The 23882-nt window shown below is 43.7% G+C and overlaps 2 protein-coding genes across 3 annotated transcripts in view; both read right to left on the bottom strand.

The window, feature by feature from the left end:
• Positions 1–11289, bottom strand: part of LOC103616388 (peroxidasin homolog) — a 45627-nt gene extending 34338 nt beyond the window's left edge. Inside the window, exons 1-2 of one of the 2 annotated variants that reach the window (XM_017734079.1) lie at positions 10024–11289; positions 83–154 (exon numbers count right to left, since the gene is read on the bottom strand). In XM_017734079.1, the coding sequence (XP_017589568.1) occupies positions 83–154; positions 10024–10187 (236 nt within the window). In that variant the 5' untranslated portion in view covers positions 10188–11289. The remainder of the gene's footprint in view (positions 1–82; positions 155–10023) is intronic. The other variant, XM_008634552.2, reaches the window with a different exon arrangement.
• Positions 11290–12815: 1526 nt separating this feature from the next.
• On the bottom strand, positions 12816–23227 carry PCMTD2 (protein-L-isoaspartate (D-aspartate) O-methyltransferase domain containing 2). Its single transcript, XM_008634532.2, has 5 exons — positions 22877–23227; positions 21502–21604; positions 19548–19719; positions 18608–18731; positions 12816–17092 (listed from the first exon to the last, which is right to left on the bottom strand). Exons 1-5 carry the CDS (start codon positions 23181–23183, stop codon positions 16710–16712), a joined length of 1089 nt encoding a protein of 362 aa, XP_008632754.1. The 5' UTR covers positions 23184–23227; the 3' UTR covers positions 12816–16709.
• Positions 23228–23882: the final 655 nt, after the last annotated feature.

Here is a 23882-nt window from a genome sequence, read left to right as displayed (position 1 = left end):
AAAGCCCAAGGCCACCTTTAAGCCATTTTAGGGGACAGTACTAACACAAGTAATAAATGGATATCCTCAGAGTGCAACTTACAGTGTGTTGAGGTTCTTCAGTCTTCTGAAGGCTCCAGGTTGTATCTCCTTGATGTGGTTGAAGCGCAAATCTCTAAAAGCAGAGGATATAAACAAGCCATTAGACCAGTGAAGGCAGTGGAGGAGTGGGGACAATGGCTGGGGTCTGCCCTGCAAAGTCAGCCAACAGCTGGGACAAGCCTCCACTGAGAAAATTCTTTATTCTAATTCCACAGAAAACTAAGCTCTAAAAGGTCTCAAGGGATCATTCCCACAAGCACTAGAAAAAAGTCTGCATCAAAACCCCCCATGTGCAATTACTCTTGCATCTCATCCTGATTTGTAGAGCAACACCCATCATCACGTGGACCCATAATTTAGCTCCCTACCAAAACTATCTGTGCCCTAAAATGGTTAAATCTGCTCAAATAACCTCATATAATAAGCATTTCCCATTTTGCTCTGCAATGGTCCAAGACTTACAACAGCTTATCGCTGCCTGCATTTCAAATTTGTGCCAACTTCAATTAGAATTACTGGAGCCATGGGGATTCTGGCAAATTTCAAGGGCTGCCCATGGAACTACATCAGCTTGGAACCCAAAAATATGGGGTTTGGATTGCTAATGGGATAATAAAACAAGAGCTAAGTGGTTTAACCTGGTTAACCAAGGAGAAACACTTCTATAGAGAACGTGCATTGATTTGGCACCTTGCGTGGTCCAGTGTATTATAACAAACCACAAAAGGCTGACAAACGGGGATTGCTGCAGGTTTCTGTCCAAAGCACACAATTAAGTGGATTTTTTTTCTCCTGCACTGCTTGATCTATCACATTTAGGGAATACACAGCTAATTTTCAGTTTAAGGCAGCTTTTTAAGGGCATTTGCTTTAAGAGGAAAAAGCACAGGTTGCCCATTCTGGTGGTAAAAAGTCACACTTGGACGCAGAGTTTAAACCAAGGATTCTACAAATAGCTGCGTGTTCAACACTTGTTTTTAGACAGGTATCAACAAGAATCCCAGCATTTATAAAACTCAAATTAGAAAAAGGTGCAGTCATTGCAGGTAACCCCAAACTGGCAGTGAGGACCCAAGGGGGATGAAACAGCTTGGAGCAAGTACTCAGGAAGAGGCTGCACAAGGAGTAAAGCTGATTTTATTTTAAGACCATGGAATCATAGAATAGTTTGGGTTGGACAGGACTTTAAAATTCATTTCATTCCAACCCCCTGCCATGGGCAGGGACACCTTCCACTACCCCAGATTGCTCCAAGCCCCATCCAACCTGGCCTTGAACACTTCCAGGGATCCAGGGGCAGCCACTGCTCCTCTGGGCACCCTGTGCCAGGGCCTCAGCACCCTCTGAGTAAAAAATTCTGCTTAATACCTAATCTAAACCTGACTTCTTTCAGTTTAAAACCTTTGTCCCAAGATGTAGTGTTTCTTTAGGTTAACAGTTTGCAAAATGTAGTTATTTTATGCGAAACGATTAATAATAACTTTTCTTACATTTTAGGCAGAAAATGAAAGGCAGTTTTACTTAAATTATACTGAAATATCAAATCTCTGCCTTCTTAGCCCTTTGTTATCACTGGATGCAACAGCACATGGGCCCGTGGAATTTGTTTTTTTCTGTTGCGCTTTTTTCCTTTAACTTTTCCACTTCAACCAAAGGATTCAGAAGTCTAATATAGAAAGAAATCTTTCCCCTCTCTTAGTGGTAAATATTGCACAGAGAAGAATTAGAGGGCAGAAAGAAACACAGCTTCACAATATTAAAAAAAACACAAGACTTCTAATTGTAATTCACCTTCTCTGTCCACTGCAAACTGCGGCCCCAAAGGATCACCCTTTGGAATTTCAGTTTTTAACAGAAACTTCACCTCTGACATTTTCAAGTGTGTTTGGCTTAACTTGCATTGCTTCAGATGTGCATTTCTTGCCCTTCTTCTCGGAGGGAGTTCCATGTCCTTCTTCCCCGACAATGTGAGTTTGAGGGCATCCTTATGGATTTTTCAAGGCAATGGCTGCCACCATGAAGCCAAACACAATTAAATGTTGGCAACAGTGATAGCACAACATGCTGCCTGTTTTCCACGGCCTCATTAAAAGGAAACGAGGAAAGACTAGACCAGGAAAAAAGGTGAAGAAATGCAAACTTGATTTATACCCTGCCATGCACAGACACCAACTCTGCTGCCCCAGGGGGTTGTAAAGGGCCCTGTAATTAGTCCCGGCAGCTGGCTGCAGGTAATAGGGGACATTACAAATACGTGGGAGGAACACACAGGGGTCAGGGCTGGAGCTGGTGATGCTCAAGGAAGGCAGCAGGGAGCAGGCAGTGAAGTGTAAAATCCAACTTCGGGTCACTGGCTGAAGGTGGGGACAAAAAGCCTCTGAGTATTTTAATGAACAAAGACAATGCAATCCTTCACAGCCCAGCATTCACACAGAGGCACTGGGCTTCCACGGCTGAAACAAAGCCAAAGCCAGGGCTCAGGTGATAGAAAACACCTCTGAAAACACAGGGGAAAATAAACCACAAGCTCCACCGATCCCAGGGCTGTTTTTTCGGTCACCTGACAAAAAGGACTCCTTGGAAACAGTGCTGTGGAAGTTTGCACATGGCCTTGAGCCCTCTAAGCAAGTCTGAGCTCCCCAGTGGTGACTTGTTCACCTGGGAGAGAAACAAAGCACAGCTGGGAGGCAGAGCCTGGCAGGAGTGACCCCGTGTCACCAGCAGAGCTCTCAGGGCTGTCCCCGGGCTGCTCCACCTCTCTGTGGTGCTCCTGCTCTGAGCAGCACAGGGGTGGAGATGCCTCCTGGCAGTTCCTGCTGCTGAATGAGCAGTGCAGGGCTGGGTTCATGCAGGAGCTTTTAGAATCATAGAACAGAACTGGTCTGGGCTGAAAGGGACCTCGAAGTTCATCTTGCCATGGGCAGGGACACATTCCGCTAGACCAGGTTGCTCCAAGCCCCATCCAACCTAGCCTTGAACACTTCCAGAGATGGGGCAGCCCCAGCTTCTCTGGACAACCTGTTCTTTTTAAACTACACCGCCCCCAAGGAGCATGTAATAAAACTTAGCTCATTATTTTAATGAAATAATTAAATTTTTCTTCTGTTTTCTGTTCCAGTAAGACCTTTAGATGATTCTCTAGAGCCCAGCTATCTTTAAATCCTTTGCAAAGTTCTTTTTGGATTGTTCACCATCACAACGGCAACAGCTTTCCCCACAGACAAAAATGGAACTGAAACACTGCATCTCTTCTCTGAGCACTTCATTTCAAGAAATGATGTGAAATAACTGGAGAGAATCCAAAGGAAAGCAATAGGAAAGATCTGAAGTCTAGAAAACATGACAATGAAAAGAACTGAAATTGCTTATTTAGCGATAGATACAATAACTATGTCAGGAAATTGTTACAAATAGAAAGGGCAAATGGTCACTGGCTAAAACTGCAGGTTCAGGGGATTTTTCAAATATCGCAATTAGCAAGGCTCATAAACCACCCAGTGGACTGCAGATGAGACAGGCATTAGCCACACACGGTTTAGGTAGGTGGATCCAGCCCTGGAGGCAAAGGATGGAGCAGGCTATTCTGCTCCCTGTACCCCAGACGGCATTAAAAGTACCAATGTGGAGGTCCCTGCACAGCAAAGAAAGTCCCTGGGCATGCAGAGGAGCCTACATATTCCTCTTTACCATATAAAAACCCCAGTACTTTGGCTCATCCTTAGTGTTTTTACTCCAGACCTTGCCTTAGCCTAAAGCATCGCTGGCAATGAAGGGCTGCACTGGGAATTCCCTGGATTGCATGTGTTTGATTGAGAACATTCCCTACAGAGTTTGTCTCCTCTCACACAGAAACTCTTGTTCCTCTTTATTCCCAGGGCCCTCACTCTGGAAATTTAAGTTTCTTTTCAGAAATAAATGTGGTTTTTACAGGGACCCACCACGGAGCTGCTCCCAGGGCAGCTGCTCCCAGCTGCCCTGTGCCCCAGAAGCTGGGTTCCCTCCCTCCTGCCCACTTCTTTCCACCCGGGAATTTGAAAAATGGGGGGAAAAAATAATCCCTTGTGATTTAAATCTCCCCCATGATTTCAAGACCGGCAGTCTGGGACTACAAATGACCTTCCCACAAGGAACAGCTGCTGCTAAAGGATTCTGGATCCTCTTCTACCTTCACACAGAGTGGAGGCCTGGGACAGCAGCATCACCCAACACGGATCCCTCTGGACAACACCAGCTTGACTGGCTCAGCTGAAAATCTCACCAAACCCTCGTGCCCAAGCTGACAGGAAAGTGACCTGGAATACGTGGACAATCCGGGATCTGCTGTGAAGTAAGTCACCTTTTCTGAATTTGGGAACTATTAACAGAGGCTACAAAGAATGCCAGGATTTGCAAATGGATGGGGAAATGGGTCTTTACAGAATGACACTCAATCTGTCTGAGCCTCTCAGCTGCTATCAGAACAATCATCCCTGCAAGCCTTGCGTTAAATAATTATCAGTGATTAGCATATAAAGCAATCAATGGCTTTACAAGAAACTTCCACTTCTGTTTAATCTATTTAGGTTTTCACAGACTCATGTATTACTATGTTAACTAAGCAGATAATTAGCTACAAGAGGCATTTTACTGCAGCTCCATGGAAATTACGGGGTTTGTAGAAGAATCCTTTGTGTGCACAGCAGTGATGCTGACAGTTCTGCCCAGAACTGGTTGGAAAGTGGCAGCCACACAATCATTACCAACAATGACACCCAGAGTAAAGGTGCTTTTACAGAGAAGATGTTGAAGTTCCTCCCAGTGTTTCCAGTGAAGAAAGGGCATGAAAGACATCCTAAACATATTCTAAAAATATCCTATAAGTCAAGTTTCCCATATACAAGAAGAGCCAGGACACTTATCAGAAAGAAGCTGTTCCTCACACTTATCTGCACAACATCAGTCAGCTCTGCAGGTTCCCCAGTCCTGCCAAACCACTCCAGTCCTGGCAGGAAGGGAAAGCTGCCTTGCTGAGATGGAAATGAAGTCTTCCAGACTCACTGTCATCAGCTCCCCAACTCAGGAATGTCCCTGTCCCACACGAGTCCCCAGATGGCTTTAATAAATGACAGCCTTCATCCCAGAACCCCTACATGGACAGCTGACCCCTGCCAGCACTGCAAGGCAGATGAGGAGACCATGGGGAGGCTCAGGGCTGGGGATCTTCCAAGTCCTGGTTACCAGCTTAATACATCAAGATCTGACTGTTCAAAGAGTGAAGAGGAAGGAAGATATGTTGAACATGGAGATACAAGGAAATGAAATGATGGGATCATGGCTGAAACAGTGGAGAACAAGCAGCTGCAGGGAGCCTCACTCAGCAGAACAGGCTGCAGTTCACTGTTGCATTGCCACACCACTTATTCTGAAGCTCTAGGAACACTAGATTTTAATTAAGAAGTTACCAAAGACATTCCTGAACCCAGCTTTTTAAGATTCAACTTGCACAAACAGGAGTCAGATTTTCAAAAGGGCTCCCTCTGCGTCAGCTGGGGCAGGAAGTTGACCATAATCCAGCAGCCAGTGTACCAAGCTGGTTTGATCCCACTTTTTCTGTGCATGTAAACTGGAGGGAATGCTATGCCTGAGAGGCCAGTGCCAGGGCAGGAGGGATCTGCTGGTGCCTCATTCCTGGTGGAATCATTTCAAATGCCACCTGGCATCCGTTTAGCTCTTTCCAGGAAGGGGAGCAACAAGGAACACCTCCAAAACATAGTTTTGGTCCTAAACACATATTTAAGTAGGGAGATTACATAAAAAGATGCTGAATTCAGCAATGTTTGAGCTACTATGTATTAGAAAGGGATGAAGATTAAGGTCTGATCCCACTCAAACCAGCTGAGTCTATTCTTGGGCATTCATGGAAGCAAGGACTCTTTTAACCTGATGCATAATTCCTTTGCACCAACTACCCAAGGTATTGCCTGCATCAAAGGAAGACAATTTTTCCCTCCTCCTGAAGTGTGTTCTGATCCTGATTCAGAGGAAGTAAAATCAACACTTGAATACTGGGTCTTGTGTAGCTTAAGTGTCAGTCTTTCACTTTTTTTAAGAGCATGATCATTAAAGTTTTTACACACAATACACACACATTCTTTCACCAAAAAATACTGACTTCTCCTTAAAGAGCACAGGAAAAAGTCCTGGTATCCCTATGGGGAGAGGGATGTGGTGAGGGCAACAAAAATACAAATATTCAAGTGTGAACCAGCTGCTGAAGCACTGGGGAGTTCAGTGAAAGTAGGATTTTAAACACTTAAGGTAGCTACAATCACAAGACTTAGGATGCTTCCATGAAAAGAGGCTGGAATGCTTCTAGAAGGAAAGTATGTTTGAAATACCTTCCCTCCCTATTTTCCTTCCGATGAAGGGACTTCTAAAAATAGAACATAAAGTTCTTGGTCACCTCTAGAAGGTTTGATATGGATTAAATACTACACATTCTACCTGGCACATGCAGAATGTGTGGGTGTGCATTTAATGGTTGCATATAAGATTATCACACACAGAGGAAATGAGTAATCCCTTCTTCAACCCAAAACACACGACAGAGACCACAAACAGAGCAGCATTTCCAAGAACTCATTTGCTCAGTAAACCTTTCCCCAACAAATGTATAAAATTCCTTCTCCAAACTGTGCTCATTAATAGACTAAGAGAGCTACACCCTGTCCTACTCCAGCCTTCCTCCTGCGGGAGGAACTGAGCAGGCACCAAAAGCAGCACAACGATGAAGGGAAACAAAACTTGTCAAGCTGGCCATGCTTACACTGCCCAATTAGCAACCAGGTCTGTGAACAACTGGGTCACCTTCAGTTCATGCCAGCGATGTGCTCAGATCCCAGATCCTGCCCTGTGCCCTCAGCTATGTTCCTCCAGCAGTACTCATTCATTATGTGTCCTGCATAATGCAGAAAGAAGAATAACCCATGGATAATTGGATTGCAATCCATTAGCTGCCAGCCAGAGGGGAACTTCTTTCCATGGATTTCTTCTACTCATGCCCACACGTTTCGAAGTTTATTGTTTAAATGTCACACTGCTGAACAAATGGCTGCGAAGGTTAAAGACCCATTGAAATTTTCGGAGTGTATGTTCCACAGCTGTTCCCTTCCTTGGGCTGCTGGCTGAAAGAACTGCCTGAATCCCAGCGGTAACCAGCAGATCACATCTGGATAATCGTGTTCCAATTGAACAGACAACAGCCAAAATACATCTGCAGTTCTACACAATGAGTTTTTATGGCTTATCTGTCCACGTGTAGTCGTTCCTGCCATCCTATTCTCTGCTCGGGATAAAGCGAGCACACTCCATTACCAAAGATAAATAGTCTATCGCTAAAACCAGACTTTGGGCCAGATCCTCAGCTGTACCCAGCTGGGATTGGGAAGGGAGGAGGGAAATGGCAACCCAAGAGGAGCCAGTAACAGCTCATCAATCCTGGAGCTGGTTCCATGCCAATCCCAGCATCGATCGGAGAAGGCGATGGGCGGCTCCAAGTGCCGCCAGCTGGCTGCAGCCCCAGGGGCCATCTGCCAATGGTGAAGCACAGCCTGTGCCAGCCAGGAGACTTCCCCACTCTTCCAGGATTCTTAGAGAGGGTGGCATGGAGTCATGGAGGTCAGAAAGTCCCAAACTCCCAACTTAAAAGGAAACTCCATCTGGAAACTGCAGCTGTTCTTCAAGGGAACCGAGCTGGAGCCCGGGATCGGTGTTTGGAGCAGCAGTCACAGACTCAGTCCTGTTCACACCAAAGATTAACTGTGGAAAATATCCCAATCCCACATTTTCTGCTCAGAATAACTCCATGATCAAGACTATTCTTGCTATAATTCCAAATGTTCAGTCTGACACAAGGGTTCTCCCAGGAGAAACACTAACATGCCAAAAAAGCTGGAGGAGTCACGGCTTGGTTAAGAAGCATTCCTTGATCTTCCACAATTCAAAAAAAGTTTAATTATTCCAATGCTATTTATAACAGATACAATGGGATGCTGGCTGGGAAATGTATTTTCGTACATTAGATCTTCAAGATAGCCAGAAAGCCAGCATTTTTCCTTGCCACACAAAGGCCCATGATCTGCCAACAGAGAGCACTCACCAGGCTCATCCATCTTTATGTCTGTGAGGATCTCTGATCACCAACATATTATTTGCTTATAATTATGCAGACAGTAGTAAAAGAGAATAAAATGCATAAACCACCTTAAAAAATACTGGTCTATGAAAAGTGATCTTCCTTTGCAATACTGCAATTTTTATATCTCACACCTATACTATTCCTTTAATGTTTTAAAACCCAGTTTCCCATTCAAGGTGGTGCAGAGAATGACGTGTGCTGCTGCCAGAGGGAGCTCGGAACCACACCATTCCAGAACTGGGAAAGAGGTGGTGACACAGTAAACTTCCCTCCCTCTGCACTCAAAGGATCTCTAGCAGAAACACTCTCAGGTTCCACTGTGACAGCAAACGTTGCTTCATTTCAGAGAACAGGAATTAAGCTTCAATGATCTCAGAAATACCTCAGTTCAGCCAATGGAAAAAACCCTTCCCTCAAACAAATCTAGGTTTAAACAAGGAGGAACAAGTTACTTTGCTAAAATCAGTGTCAGGGTATTTTAAATATTTTAATATTTCAAGATGAAGGGGAATAAGGGGGAGAAAATGTTGGTGAGAGTGTGAAGAGTCAGATGCTGCAAGTTACTGTAAGAGCACATAACCACTGCCCAGTGAGCAAGTCCTGAGCAGGGTCCCGCTGAAAATAACCACGCCAGCACCAGCCCAGGGGGTGAGAAAGCTTTGGCAGCTGTAGCAAGCGTAGATCTTATCCTGTGGGCCACTAATGCAAAAACCTCTGTGGTCTGCACCCACCAAAGCAGACCTGGATGGCAGCAAACCCATGCCAGCATCCTGCCCACAGCATGTTCCTCAGGCTGCCAGCAGAGAAAGTGCATTAGGAGTATTAGTGAGATGTTTATGGGAGAAAAGCCAGTATGGATGTGCTAGCTGAGATAAAACTGACTTTGTTACAAGCACAGGGGAAAGCTGCTCAAACTCGTGTTGGAAAAGTTTTGCAAAGTTTAAGGAGGATGAGAATGAAGATTCATTTTTGACAAGCCTTTCCAGCTACTTAAAAAAAAAAGGTCTTCCAAGCCAAGGGATCAGATAAGAGCAGCACGAAGGGAAAGATTTTGTCATGTGCCATTGCATCGTAAAGCCACCTTTAAATTCAGGATTAGTTTAGAATCACAGGGAAGTGCTCTTCTGCACCTATCAGTAAGAGCTCTTTAGGAGTCTCCAAGCATTACACATCCTTTTCCTCCACCTTTCCTGTTTGAATGGACCCAGCCACCAGCTCCCTCACCTTCTTATTTCTCAAGGAATTGAGTTACCACAGTTGCTACTTTCCAAATAAGCCTTAACTTTGGTTTGAACAGTTCAAATAGAAAGCGGACAACCAGTACTTAAAAGTTCAGTGCTGAAATGGTGTTGTATATACAAGGAAAGTGTTTGTGTCACTGGAGACAAAAGCCTGAGCTGCTCTTTTTCCCCTCTCCCCTACACCCATATACAAAGCATCCTAAAATGCAAACTGTGCTCCTTTCCATAAGCTCAGTTTAATATTTTTGACCTTTGATTCCCCAAAACGGTCTTCCAGTGCTTGCCCTGGAATTAGTCTCATTAAATTTTTCAATTCCCTTGATTGTCCTATTAGCAATGAACTGATGCCAAAAGAAGCAGTTTCTGTTTCATGTTTTAAAAGCACAAAACAGTTCTCGAGGCAGTTCTTGTGGCGAAAAAAGGAGGATAAAAGTATGCCTTTGGCCTTGGCTTTTTTTTTTTTTCCTCCCTTCTTTCTACAGCCCAAGCAGGTAAGAAAGGCAGGAAAATGAAGTGGTTACTCACAGAATGTTTGTCTGGGGCGGGATCTCGGGGATGGTTTCCAACATCAGATGCATGCATCTCACTGTAGTCCTGAAGCACAGGCAGCGGCTGGGGCAGGAGCAGGAGAAACCAGGCAGGAGGAGAAAATACAAAAAGCCTCCAAGAGCTGAAGGTTTGATCAGCATGGTGTTTGCTGGAGCGTATTTGCCTCAATTCTGAGCTGCAGGGAGCTGACAAAAAAAGTTTCCCAGCCCTGAGGTCCAGGAGGAGGGGACTCATCAGCATGTGTTTGCAATTAAATTAAGGCAGTTTGACAGTCCAACCGCCCACCCTCTCTGCCATTCTGCACATCACTGGAGCTCACACTGCCCCCACCCCTCTCTAATTGTGGCGCTGAAATACAAACTCTTCATTTTGATCTATTTTCACCTTGTTGCTTCTTTTGAACAGCAAGTTAACTCCTCACCTTCTCCTCGGGCATCTGTCTGAAAGCACAATGCACCTCCATGGACAGCAACCAAAAAATGACCCCGTGCTTCCAGGGCTGAGCTGGGATGCAAAAGATGCAGGGCCAAGGTTTTTATGTCCATTTTTTTTGCCCTAGCACTCTCTGCAGACTAAATAGGGAGTCTTATCTAGCAGCCTGTCAAATGTATCGTGCTGTAACACTTCCAGGATAAAGGCTGTCTCTTATCACATGTAATTACAACATCAAGCAAAAATATGCCTCCAACCATTGATGTGGGCATGGGATGTTACAGATAAGGGATTTTAAAAGGGAGATATCACTAACAGAGATAAAAAACCTGCAAATAAAGACAAAACCCCACCCTGGAATCTGTAAAGTTTCTTAGGCAGAGTGAAAGCTGATTCATTTCAAAGGCCTTTCTTTCTACAAGGATGTCATTTGGAAGAATGTCAGGACTTTTGAGAAGTTCAAGGCAACTGAGGGATGAAGAGGGAAACAAACAATAAAATCAACTGATTTTGAGCAGTAGAAAATGCAGTCCTCCACTTGTTTCTCCCCACTGGATGATAAAACTGAGATGCAAAAGGCAGGATTTGTTTCCAGTTGAATTAATCACCGTTATAGAGAAGCTACAGTGAAACCAGCCTATCTTTAGGTTTCAAGTTATTACAAGATCCTAAATGTGTGGGTTGAGCAGGAGGGAGGTATTAAAACACATTAGGATATAAAGGTACTTGAAGAATTTCAAACACGGCACCATCTCACAGAGCCTGGAAGATCAAATGATGGTTTCCCATCAAACTGCACATGCTTTGTACTGTACACTAAAAAATAATCGATGTGACAAAGCAGTACTTCACGAGAGTGACATTTAAACCTTCCCAGTTCAGATTCTCTGTCATTTGAGCATTTGGGGAGAGCATTGGGTTTGGGGTTTCACCTAAAATTTTATGCCATAGAAGATAAAAGATGTTTTTTCCAGCTATAAAAGAGAATTATACTGCAGGCTTTCTGCACTTAGTCCTCAGGCAATCTGCTGTTTGTTTGCCCTGCCATTGCTTGGAAATCCAACCAAGTTCACTGAACTCATGGTTTTGGGCAGAGTGTCCTCTAGCGGCCACCCAACCCAACCCAGGCCAACCCTGCTTACAAAAACGGGTTGTAAAAGACCAAATTATCATCTTCAGCCTTTATACAACAACTGGCAGCTGAGATCAGACTGCTCTGGGTTAAACACGACAGTTTTTAATTCCCCTTTAAGGCTTTAAGTGCATTAGAAGCAGATCCTCCATGTGCACCAGGATACGCGCGTTACGTGAAAATCTTCCTGACTCAAGTTCTCTGTTCTTCCAGCCTGATTGCTCCCCACATCATCTCCTTCCCAAGCACACTGGACTCTGCTAGGACAGGGTAGCACAGCTGGTAGGAGCTGTTCTTCAAAGCTGGGAAAAGAAACAAAAACGCTCTCTCCAAACAATGCGTCAATATTTTGGAGCCATCATTTCCCCTGGCACATCTGGCCGCTCTGCAAATAGGAAGCTTTTGTTTTCTGCCTCTGTGGTGCACAAACCTTGAGTTCTAAACCAACCCTCTGCAACAACAACAAAAAAATCCTTTCCAGGTTTATTTGTATTGCAAAGAGGAGAGCTGGGCCAGGGCTCAGTCCCATTTCTGTGGAACGAGTCCGGTCTGTGGAATCACATTTCCAAGCCCGGCTGCGCTGTGGGGGAGCAGCCTTGGGAAGGATTGAGGGGTATTTGCCCACTACTTTGTAAGGATGGCATCTTGAGCCAAGTCAGCAGATTTAACAGAGCACAGGGAGTCATTTCAGTGCAAGAAGGGAAGTTCTACAACCCACACCTTTACTGAGAGGCAGATCTTCACCTGACCTTCACCACACCTCTCCTGCCTTGCCTATCTCCCCTCATGACAAACGGGATGTTGGTGGGAGTTCTGGAACACCAGCAATCCCAGGCCCCTTACTCTCACATTAATTTCTCTTATTTTCCAGCACTGTGACAAAGTCTTTAAAAAGGAGCGTGCAACCCTGAGCAACAACCAAAACTTCTCTCCTGAACACCAGGAATGAAGTGAACACTTGTGTCCCATGCTCCAGCATTTCCAGCCTCTGCTACACAGGCTTTTCACACCTGTAGAAAGCAAGAAAGTTGGGGGGGTTCCCTCAGGTGGGGTTTTTCTCCCCTTCACCCTTTGTTTTATTTTTTAACTCTCCCTTCTGTCCCTTTTTCTGCAGTAAAATGATTTCCCTCAGGGGACCTGCCCCCTCTCTATACCCCAGGGAACTGTGATGTTGTTACGTTTTACAATGAAGTGAACATAAACATCATCTGACAAATTTAATTTCCAATACCATTGGTATGACACATCCGTGGCTTTCCAAAGCAGAAACGGATTTTCTTTCAGCACGCATCACGTGAAGGAAAACATTAACGTTGGACTAATCTCCTGTTATAGCTGGGTAAAGGACATTTATCATACACACAGATGACAGGAAGAAACATACAGACAGGCAATTATGCTATGGAATAAAGGTTAACAGATTCACTTAATTAGCAGCAGCTGTATTTGCTATTATGATCAGATTCCTACCACAGCTGAAACCAAAATATTGTTCTCAGTGCTGGAGAAATGAAAGCCTTGAACACCAGCTCTTAAAAATCCACGTTAATTAAACACTCAGACAGAGCCCAGGGACAAGAGGGGAGCTGCAGTTCACAATGCACAGAACAAACTCCTGACATGGTTGGCTTAGGCACCTCCTTGAAGTACAGAAATGGACTAAATCACCTTTTGACATGTGTTGTTTATACTCAAACAGCCAGGGAAGTGAGTTCACTCTTTAACCACTCTGATACATTAAATCTAGATCAGTTCTGTGTGTGCTGACCCCAAAAATCATCCTGCACAACTGCATGACGTCAAGGTTTGGAACTCATCAGGTTTGAGAGATCACATTCTGCAGAGTTCATCTAAAACTATGCACCTGCACCACATGATTAAGCAATTTTTCTCATGGTTTTGTGTCTTGACCTCCAATCATGGAAATAAGCACTCACCTACAAAGTATTCTAATCACAACATGATGCAAAGCCATGGTAAGAAGGCTAAAAAGTCTTTACTGAATTTATTGATACAGAAACACTTATTAATAAAGTTTAAGATGCATAACACTTCTGCATGCCTCAGGCCAAATTAACTCTCGTTTCTATACAGAGATTTTTCAGCTTACACACTCATGACTAAAGCAGCTTGAAGTTCAGTTCTTTTTGCAAATTTACTGCAGGATCAAAACGTAAAAGGAGTCACACACAAAAAAAAAGTGACAACTACTTAGAACACAAAAGGAAACAAAGCAGGTACAATTCCTGGACAGCTCACAGATCCATACAAACCCAGCTCTGCCTCAACCCCTCTGTTAGAAATGCCTACAAAACCACAGTGCAAGAGTGCTTGTGCACAGGGAAAATGTATTTACAACTGCCCTTTATTTACAGGCTATAAGCAATACTATTTCACAGTTATATTATACATAAAATTTCTACTATCTGCTTAGATCTGTGGTTTTTTTGGACAAGGGGACAATTTGACAACCTAGAACATAAATTTCCTGTATATATATATTTATTTATTCAACCTTATCCAGGAAAAAATAGCAGTATTTATGCATCTTATAGAAAGCTACAAAAATCTAGCAAATGCAATAAAAAAGGCAAATCTGGTGAAAAATCTGATAAAATACCTTTTGCAACTGGGGCTGGGATGGGGATAAAAATGAAACAAGGGATAAATGAAAGATAATCCTCTCTCAACCAGTCAGCTTTAACAGAATCTCTGCAAGGCTTACCAACAGGAACCTGAAGTTTAATGTCATTTTTAAGGGAACTTCTTTAAAAGTGTTGTGACTAAACTGAAGGATGACCTGGCAGCCAAAAGCAGGAGGCACCCTGTACTATGGAGGGGTGTGGAAATTGTGCCACAATCCAGAAAGGCACATACCTGGCACGACACCTATTAAGCAGAATTTTCCAACCAATAAGAGGGCACAGCCTGTAGGGAAGCACTGAGAATAATTACACACTTCTATTAAGCTTCTATTTACCACCACATTCAGGACTTGCATTTGTAGAAAGAAATTCATGGGAGTTGCCAAAATCACAGGACGGGGACGTGCACCTTTACAGGAAACCATCAGCTCAGTGGCCACAGAACAGCCCCACTGCAAATAAGGAAATCAAAATCCAAGGGAGAAAGACAGCTTGGGGGTACCATTGAGACCAGAAGTGGAGACAGGAAACCAGAGGCAAAACCCAGCCTATGACTGTGTTATGTGCCAGCAGCCACATGATACAGGATTATCAGATAATATTTCCAAAGAAACACAAAAATCCTGTTAAGCAAGGAAAAGTTCTCCACTTCAGGCTTAGACATACAAGCAACTCATTTATTTTCAAAGCCACACAGAACTTGGAAACTATTTTTCATGAAGCAAGTTGTGCAACTCAGGACCATTTGGCAATACAGTCTTCACTCATTCCTCCTCAGAAAATGAGGAGACAGCACACATGAAAAAAACCAAAAGATATCAAAGTGATACCAACTTAAGTGCTTCTGATGGGGCAATGCCTTAACACAGCTTCATTGCCTACTGGGAGAGCCTTCCAGCCCCCCAGCTTTAGGACCATTTCACATCAACACAAACTCCAGGGTTTCTTTCCAGCCTTTACCAGTTTAGGTAGATTTTTCAAACAGGCTGAACCAAGTAAACCTCTTCTAAAGACAGTATTTTATTGTCCACAGACACCGTGGCCTCCCCATTCCTGGAACTGCTCAAGGCCAGGCTGGATAGCATTGGGAGCAACCTGGCCTAATGGAAGCTGCCCCTGTCCATGGCAGGGAGTTGGAACGAGATGAGGTCCCTTTAAGGTCCCTTCCAACCCAAACCAGCCTGTGATCCTATGATTCCATAGCATCTCCTTCCATCACCATGACAGAAAGACTTGGGAATAAAAATTACAGCTCACATCCACAGAACTGCAGAGTGACAAGTCCTTCCACGTGAGCCTGTTAAAATTTCTGCTTCATTGTTGCAGGAATAAAATTACCTGCCAAGCTGAGCAATTTCATTCCACTCTTGTGCAGGAGCTGCATTCCAGCCACCTTGCCACAGCAGGGGCACACACAGAGGAACACACCTAAGAACTGCACCAATTTGGCTCTCTAGGCTGCTTTCACATTCTGCAGACTCTCCACAAAACTCCGTTTGGCTGATTTACTGCGCAGGCTGGTGCTCTGCACCACACTCTGTACGGCCCAGACGATCTAAGTTATCTCACACAACAGCAAAACCCAGATTCTGCTTTCAGCTTTCACAAACTCACTGCTCTGCAGCTCGTCTCTACCCCTTTCCCCATTCAGAATTACTCTGTAAACATTTCCAGAGACAACAGGCCCAACCCTAACTACCCCTGCATCCTGTCAAAGCTAAACAGCTTTGCAATTCCTCACTTGCCTCCTGTGCTTTAAAAAAAAAAACCCACCAACTCATTCACCAGAACAGGTGTTCTCCATTAAAAACCAGCATTTTGTAAAACACTTTTCACTGAAAAATTATACGTAATTTATAGGCAAAACAGACCAACCAAAGGGGAGCTGATGCTTTCCTTCTCATTCAAAATCTGGATGCCACAAGGGTAATGCCAAAAATTCTTTCCTTTCTGTAAAAGTTGTGCTTTTTCGGATTACTGGAAGAAACAAGATTTGCCAGGTCAGGTTTTAACTAATAATCTTCATCCTCCATTAAACACACACCATGGCAAACACATGGCAGGTTTAGTGGGAGAGAGCACAGACAGGAAAGGTCTTTGGGGAACTGCTTAGGAGTTTTTCCAAACTCATATTCAGTGGAGCAGCCATGAGATTTTTAGGAATATCTCCTGCAGTTAGTTTTAAGGGAATTAAATCCTCCTTTCCATAAGCTGAGCACTTCACCAACTTGCTTCCTAAGGAATCCCTGCTGTAGGATAAAACTATAGCACACAACTGAGAAGAAAGAAGGAACTCAAAAAAGCTATAATGTCGAAGTTTACAGCAGCCACATTCCCCAGCCAGCCTACTGCCTCAGGTGTCACATTCGCAGGCAAGCAAGTGGGACACGTTTGTCAAGCCCTAAGGAATACTTTATTCTCTGCCTACTTCCCGCTTTCTAGAAGAAGGAAAACTACTTTTCCCTGTAATAAAGCAAGTAATACTTCAAGGGATCGGGCAAAGGCAGGCTCAAGACCTTTTCTCTCAAAAAGTTTACAGGAGGGTCTGGCTTTAGTTCAGAGGGTTTGGTTTCCTCCTCCTCTGGCCTCTCCTCCTCGATGTCCTCGCTGTTGTTGTTGTCGTCCGAGGGGTTGGAGATGTGGCTGGCGAACACCTCCTTGTCCAGGAACACGATGGTTTCCATGCGCCGGCGCCGGACCCGCCTCCGTTTGAACCTGGGGGGGTTCTTCAGCCCGTTCCCAGCCTTGCTCATCGCCTCCTGATGGATGATTTTCTTGATGGTGCCTCGGATGGCGATGCGAGCCAGGTCCTGCAGGCTGCGAACGGCCACGGGGGCTGCAACCAAACGAAACCCGTGAGCAGAGACAGAGAAACTCCCCCAAAAGTACTCCCAGGAAAAGTTCTGTTTGCTCAGATTAAATTAGGCCATTTGAATTCCCTGCTGGGATTACACAAACAGCTCTATTCAGCTCCTGTCAACTCGGATAAACTGTGTTGCAACTTTCCAAACAAAATTTAATTGTGCATTTCTCTCATTAAAAAACTTCCTACTTTGATTTCAAGTTCTCAATTATTGTAATCTTAAAGATTGTATGAATGCAGACTTAGTGCTGGGAGCTGTGACTGTTTAATGACACAGAATAAGGTATTTTCCTGTGGTAGATAACTAGACCTGAAGTCTGTTTAACTCTTCCATAAAATGATTTTTCTATTGTACAGTTCCTTCAGCTTTGCCAAGCTCTGCACTTATAAAACACAAGTACTATTTATGCTGTTCAAAAACTGCTTCAGACTTAGTGGGTGAAGACAGGCTGGAAACCACTTTGTAAAAGTAATTATAGAAACATTACAGTAAGTTCCTGTATTAAAATGCCTCCCACATTAATGGTTTGGAAGACTGTTCTGTCTTCTGCACTTACTTGCTGCCAGCTCAGAAATGCAGCAAAAATGTTTAAAAAATGTATTGATGCACACAGATCCATGAACTAAAATGAATTAAAACTGATACAAGAAGTCCCTGTCCTCTGCCAACAAGTGAGCTTTCCGGGGACCTGAGTGAAGGAAGCAGGAAATAATTACATGTAATTTACATGCAGGTCTCACTACAAAGTGAGATCATGCTGAAACATGCACTTATTGGACTTTCTAGCATGCTGTACACTGTTTCCTGAGCTCCTCTCTGTCCTGCAGACACCTTTCCAGGTTAAGGCCAAAGCCTGACTAATCTCTTTATGAAAGTACCTCTGTCTCCATGTGTTCTTAAGAGGCCTCTTGACATTGAAGTCTTAATCTAAAGATTGGGGCCACTGATAGCATTTCAAACAGCTAACCAAGAACTGCACAACTTGTATCCCTCAAGCATTCCAGGTTCAGGATAATTCTGGATTGCTGAGGGTGAGAATCTTTGAGCAGATAGAACATTTGTTCACAGGTACTGCTTGTGTATTTCCCCTCCTTGTGGCACAGTGCCCGAGAACCACGACAGGATTCAACCATTCAGGACTGGAACAGAATGTGCAAAAACAAGGATAAAACACCCTGCAAAGTCCAGGTACAACTTCACAAGAAATCATTTGTGTTTAGAATGATGGCCCAGCAGAAGGTGTTCCTGTCCACAGCAGGGATATTGGAATTGGATGATCTTTAAGGTCCCTTCCAACCCAGACCATTCTGTGAGTCTGTGATTTAGAATCTAGATCATACAACTCCAATTCTTGCACAAGACAGACAACTGTACAAAAAAAGGAAGGGCTTGGAGTAATTTTCCTTGAAAGGATTCCCAGGGATGTTACAGCTCACAGCCAAGCAGCAGAAGGAACCTCCCTCATGCTCACAAATGTCTGTACTCACGCAAGTGAACGAGCTTTGATTTTCCTGAATCTGCATGGTTTGGCTGAATCAAAGGAGCAAAAGAAACAGCAAGAATCTTCTTCGTCTCCCAGGCAGAAGGACCAGTCCGAGTTATCTTAGTCAACTGAAGCAAAACAGGTAGATTATTGTCCATTGTGGGAACTACAGTGAGATTTTTGAACAAAAAAAAATGAACAAATGACTTTTCTGCCTGGACAAGTTGAAGTACTGGAAGCTGCAATAGTAAAAGGTGATAAGGAGAAACAATGGTGGTTTTTTGAAAAAAAACTGAGAACTCCTTGCAGGATTAGCCCCAAGTAACTTCATCTATTGCAACAGAGCATGGGCACTGGTACTTTGGGTCACTCTGCTTGCCCGGATCTTCCTCCAGGCTGGACCAGAGCAGCTGTGTCTGACCTCTGAGAAAACTCCTGAGTCACCACGAGCACTCACTCCTGAAAAGGTCATCGGATCAAATCTCCTACACTGACCCACTGCACAGCCTCGCACTGGGAAAAAACCCTGCACCCTGCTCCTCTCAAGTTCCCCAATAGAGGTAAAAGGTCAGGCACTTAACCCACTTTTTACTAAAAAGAACCCACTGACACTTGTAAAGAGAGACATCCTGCATGCTCTTTCACAAGCCAGTCAGGGTGCAAAATGTTTTGTTTTGCCATAAAGAACACTAACTTATAGAACTGAACAAAACCTAGCTCACATTTTTGCAGTGTCAAAGTAAAACTGTAATTAACAACAGATTGCAATATATGAAAGACTGCAGAACTACAAATTTCTTAAATATTAGGAATGTGCAGGACTGAAAACTGGTGCACTTAATTCTTTCTTCAGCCTGCTACAAGGGCAAGCTAAAGGAGCAGCTACTGACTAAACCAAGATCAAAATTAAGAATAACTGAAATATGAGTAAAAAGGCACTCAACCTTCTCTTCTAGAGGCATGACAAGAATTCCCCCAACTTTCAACAGGTTCTTCATGTAGTCCTCGTGCTCCTTCTGGACTCCAGCACCACAGTAAACACGGTCATACTGAGTGCAGTCTGGAGAAATCTCTAAACAATTGCCAGTGACAAAGGATGGCTCACAAAATTCAAACCTGAAAGTGAAGAAGACTTGTATTAGACAAGAATATGACAATTTATCACATAGATTATTTTCACAATTCTGGAAAAACTGAACTATTAAAAACTTGAAAAAAAAAAACCAAAACAGTTTTACAGTATTTCTCCTCCAAAGCCCATCTATTCTAGACATTATTGTAACAGACCTCAGCTAGAAGTCTCAAAACTACAGAACAGTGAGGTCAGAATTCATGGATTAAAATCTCCAAAGGGTAAGGACGCATAATTTCATACTTGAGCTGCAGGTAACTCTTCAGAATGAGCTACTTTTAGTCACCTGATGCTGACTCAGTTATAAAATGCAAGTACAAATATTAGACCTGTGCTTCCAAATGTCAAAGTCTTTTTAGGACTGCACCTGGGTTTATTTTTATTTTATTTTCAAAAGCTTTTAACTGGTTTTTAGATCTGGGAATTACCACCTGATGCTACAGAAGTAAGCTGTGCTGAAGCCAATGGAAGTTTTGCCATCAGCTTCAAAAGAACTGTGATTTCACCCTTCATAAAAAAAGACCTTTTGCCTACAGCATTTCTGACTCGGTTTAAGAGAAAAATGAGTGATTCTGTGATGCCTCTGGTTTTCTTACAGGCTCCAAAACTCCCTAAGTTTTAAGCCCTACATTTAAAGGCTGATTTTGATAGAAGGTGTTCAACACATCCATTCTTTTACTGGTATCTTGAGCGGCAGCTCAACATAGCACCTATTTATTCCTAAACACTTCCTGGAGCTTTCTGGGTTTGCAAAGAGTGCTGGACATTCAGAGCAGCCAGAGAACAGTTCCTGCACACGCTGTTCCAGGAGCACAACCCAGCAGACATCACTCAGCAATGCCAATTTTCCAGGCATGTTGATTTCTGAATTCAGCTCGCTTTTGCTCCATAGCTATATTTGTCTGGAGAGAGAAGAAAGTCTTCCTTAAAACATCTACTCAAACAATAACAACATGACTGAAAAAAACCCTGTTGAGCACCATCCATGCCAGAAACCTTCAGTCTGCTGCCAACATGCAGAAAATACAACCCCCTCCTCAGCAGCTTCCCAAGGCAGCAGGAACAGCAAAAGGCTCAATAGCCTAAAATCCTGCATGTCATGATTTTAATTTTCTTCCTCCCAGGACAGGAGGATATCAGGTATTCACAGATGCTTTGCTTCCCCGTCTGAACAAACTGTGAAACTGATCCAAAAATATGACAGCCACAACTTTTACTGCTGAGGTTACTATTAGCAATGGTTATCTGGCTGGGAAGTTATTACTTGTGACAGCAGCAGAATGGAGGGTCTAAGGAAGAACATAAATCAAACCCCAGGCAGTTTTAGTACCAACTTAATCATCATAAAACTACCTTCATATTTTAAAATGCCATTTTTCCTTCTTCTCAGATAAAACATATTAGGCCAGCACAGAAACCACTTCATAATCTCATCACCATGCAGGCTCTCCGATCACAAGCACGACCAAGTATTGTTATTTGCAAGTTTTAAGCTGTTACTGCAAGTGCATTTAAAAATAAACAAACTTCTTCAGCTCCCTCTAAGCCCTGCAACATCAGCAGTGCTATTAAAAACACAGCAAACATTTCCGAAACTCCCCCACGACACACACCAGCTTCAAAGGTCACACACTGCAGCTCAGCAAGCCTAAGGAGCCTGAATCCTCAGATTACCCTGAATCCAGAGGGGCCACATGGGAGCAAGAACTGCCCTGAGCAAAGCCAAAAGCACAAAATTAATCCCAACAGGCATTTTACATTCTTACTTGTCAAAGCTGTCACTTGTTTTAATGAAAAAATCCAATTTCTGCTTCGCGTACTCGATCACATCAGAGTGAAGCTCCACACCATGGTTAACACCAAAAGGACCTGCAAGTGCAGAACACCAGGGAATGGCAACAGCAACAACACAAAATCCAGCAGGATCGATACACTTTGGGTTCCTTCCTCCAGCAGATTGTTCCATGAGTGTCAGAGTCAGTGTTTGTGTAGGGTCAGCTCTCTCACTGCTACAATGGGAATTGCAATCCTATACCTGCAATTTCTGGCAGCAAATGAGCCTCTTCTGCACAATTGATTCTGAATCATTTGCTCTTAACTATGCAGGAAACTTCTCTATAGGAGGGAAACACTGATGCCATTGCTGTGAAAGTGACCACCTGGAAAAAAATTCCAATGGCCTGCATGTTTTAGCACATCCATGTTATTTTTATACCCCCTTGCTGATATGCTAAAAATCTCTGCAATAAATCAGGAACAGTCATCATACATTGTACCTCAACTAACAGCAAAAACAAATTGGAAAATATAGAAGTTGTTCAACACTCATGCTTTTTATTCAGAACTGACAGGGTAACTTTTGCAAAACAGAATATAAATGCCCTGGAGCTACATATTGGTATCCTAACTAATGCCAACAAACCTAGAAGAAAATCACAAATGGGAAATGAGAGTGAGACTTCACCCTGAGAATAAACATCCCCGCAGTTAAAATTCTGGACACTCCCACAAAATTGAAGAAAGGACCCTACAGCCATTTGCTGTATCTATCCTGGCAGCACAACTCTGACTGAAACACTGCAGGGGGAATTTAAATTGTCCAATTACACTTTGATGATTTGCTTTGTGCCACTGTAGATGTGGTCACAAAATCAGTTCTGCCACACTACAGTGCTTCCCAGACAATATTCCCATCAGTGTGCTGGGCAGTTAGGAGTCAAAAGTGGATTTCAAACATGTCTCAGTCTAGACAGAAATGAACAAAAACCAGGCACAGAGCAGGTGCAGTCACAGCTTTTTGTGGACTTGCTCAGTCCCAGTTTCAACACTGTACTCCTGATCCTGACCTGGGGTCGTGCTTAAGTGGAAACAAACCCAGCTTTGTGTCCCCACCTGCAGGAATCCCCTACAGCCACCACGACATCGGTGCCTGTTCTGATCTGCCACAAAAATCTGGGTCCCATCCAGTTCCCGAGAGAAGGCTGTGAGAATCCTGATAAATTGCCGAGCTGGATTAATACATTCTTTACTTTCCCAGCTACCTTTTTAGCTCCATTAGTGGAGGAATGCCTCATCCCTGATTTCAAAATCTCTTTTTAAAGCTCTAACACAAACAGTTAATGTGACTGAAAAGGTATTTACCCAGGATGAGTCCAACCATAGAACTCAGATAACCAGTGCCACTGCCAAGGTTCAGAAACGACAGCCCTGGTTGCAGGTCCAAAGCTTCCATCACCTCTGAGTAAATGCACGGTGCTGAGAGATGAATATTTCCGTGCTTCCATGCCAAGTCCTTGTAAGCATTGTCTTTGAACTCTTCCAGGTAGTAATCTGCCCGATCAATGGCTCGGAATGCCTGTTCCACCAGCTCTGTCCTGATGTATTGGGCCTCCTTCAGGTTATCAATTAATTCATCGTTATCCTCTCCCGCACTCACTGCGCCTCCCATCTTCAGCAGCCTCCTATAAACACTGAAAGTGAAATAACAAAGCAAGGTGAGGTACAGAACGTGCACTCCAACACTAGATTACGCTGCTGTACATGGAGTATTTTGAGAGAGGTCTTTACATACTCCAAGGGCCACAAGCTCCAGAAAAACCTCACCCCAGCACTCCTGTCCCCCATCCCAACAATGGAAAACAAAAGGCAGCAGAGCTGGCATCCAGTACCTGACACCAGTGGGGGAAAAAAATCACAATAAGCAATTTCAATGTGCAAGGCCTGTCTTCAAACCCTCCCACCGTTTTACCAGCACATCAGCTTTTCCACTGAACCCTTTTATATAAAGGATTATTCCAGCTCCTGTGCTTATGGGTCATTTTTCACTGCAGGCCCAAACAACAGTGCAAGTTTGGGCTGTCAGAATTCTTGTCACACACAGACTTTCTACCTCTAACAGCATCAATGGCAACTGAAAAGACTAAGACACAGGCAGGAAATCCAGAAAAATCTCAAATTACATTTCCTTTGAACATGCATCAGGATGTTGATTGCACAGAGGTTCAAAAAACCCAACAAAATTCTGACCTGTCAACCTTGCTTACTTTAGCCAATGCACTTTAGCAAATGCAATTTCACACAGCTCATCTCCAGAGCCTGAGCCACCACCATTAGTAAAGCACTTAATGACACAGACAGCAGCTCCAGA

This window comes from Corvus brachyrhynchos, unplaced genomic scaffold (genome assembly GCF_000691975.1).
Source record: "Corvus brachyrhynchos isolate BGI_N302 unplaced genomic scaffold, ASM69197v1 scaffold10, whole genome shotgun sequence".
NCBI classification, from domain to species: domain Eukaryota; kingdom Metazoa; phylum Chordata; class Aves; order Passeriformes; family Corvidae; genus Corvus; species Corvus brachyrhynchos.
Note: the sequence above shows the minus strand (reverse complement) of the source record. Positions and strands in the feature narration are given on the sequence as shown.

Excerpts from the sequence above, each read along its gene's own strand:
- PCMTD2 (XM_008634532.2), bottom strand. The coding sequence starts at position 23,183 with ATGGGAGGCGCAGTGAGTGCGGGAGAGGATAACGATGAATTAATTGAT. Across the intron at positions 19,720-21,501 it reads ACAAGTGACAGCTTTGACAA|GTTTGAATTTTGTGAGCCAT; the intron begins GTAAGAATGTAA and ends CTTCACTTTCAG. Across the intron at positions 18,732-19,547 it reads TCATGCCTCTAGAAGAGAAG|TTGACTAAGATAACTCGGAC; the intron begins GTTGAGTGCCTT and ends GTTTTGCTTCAG.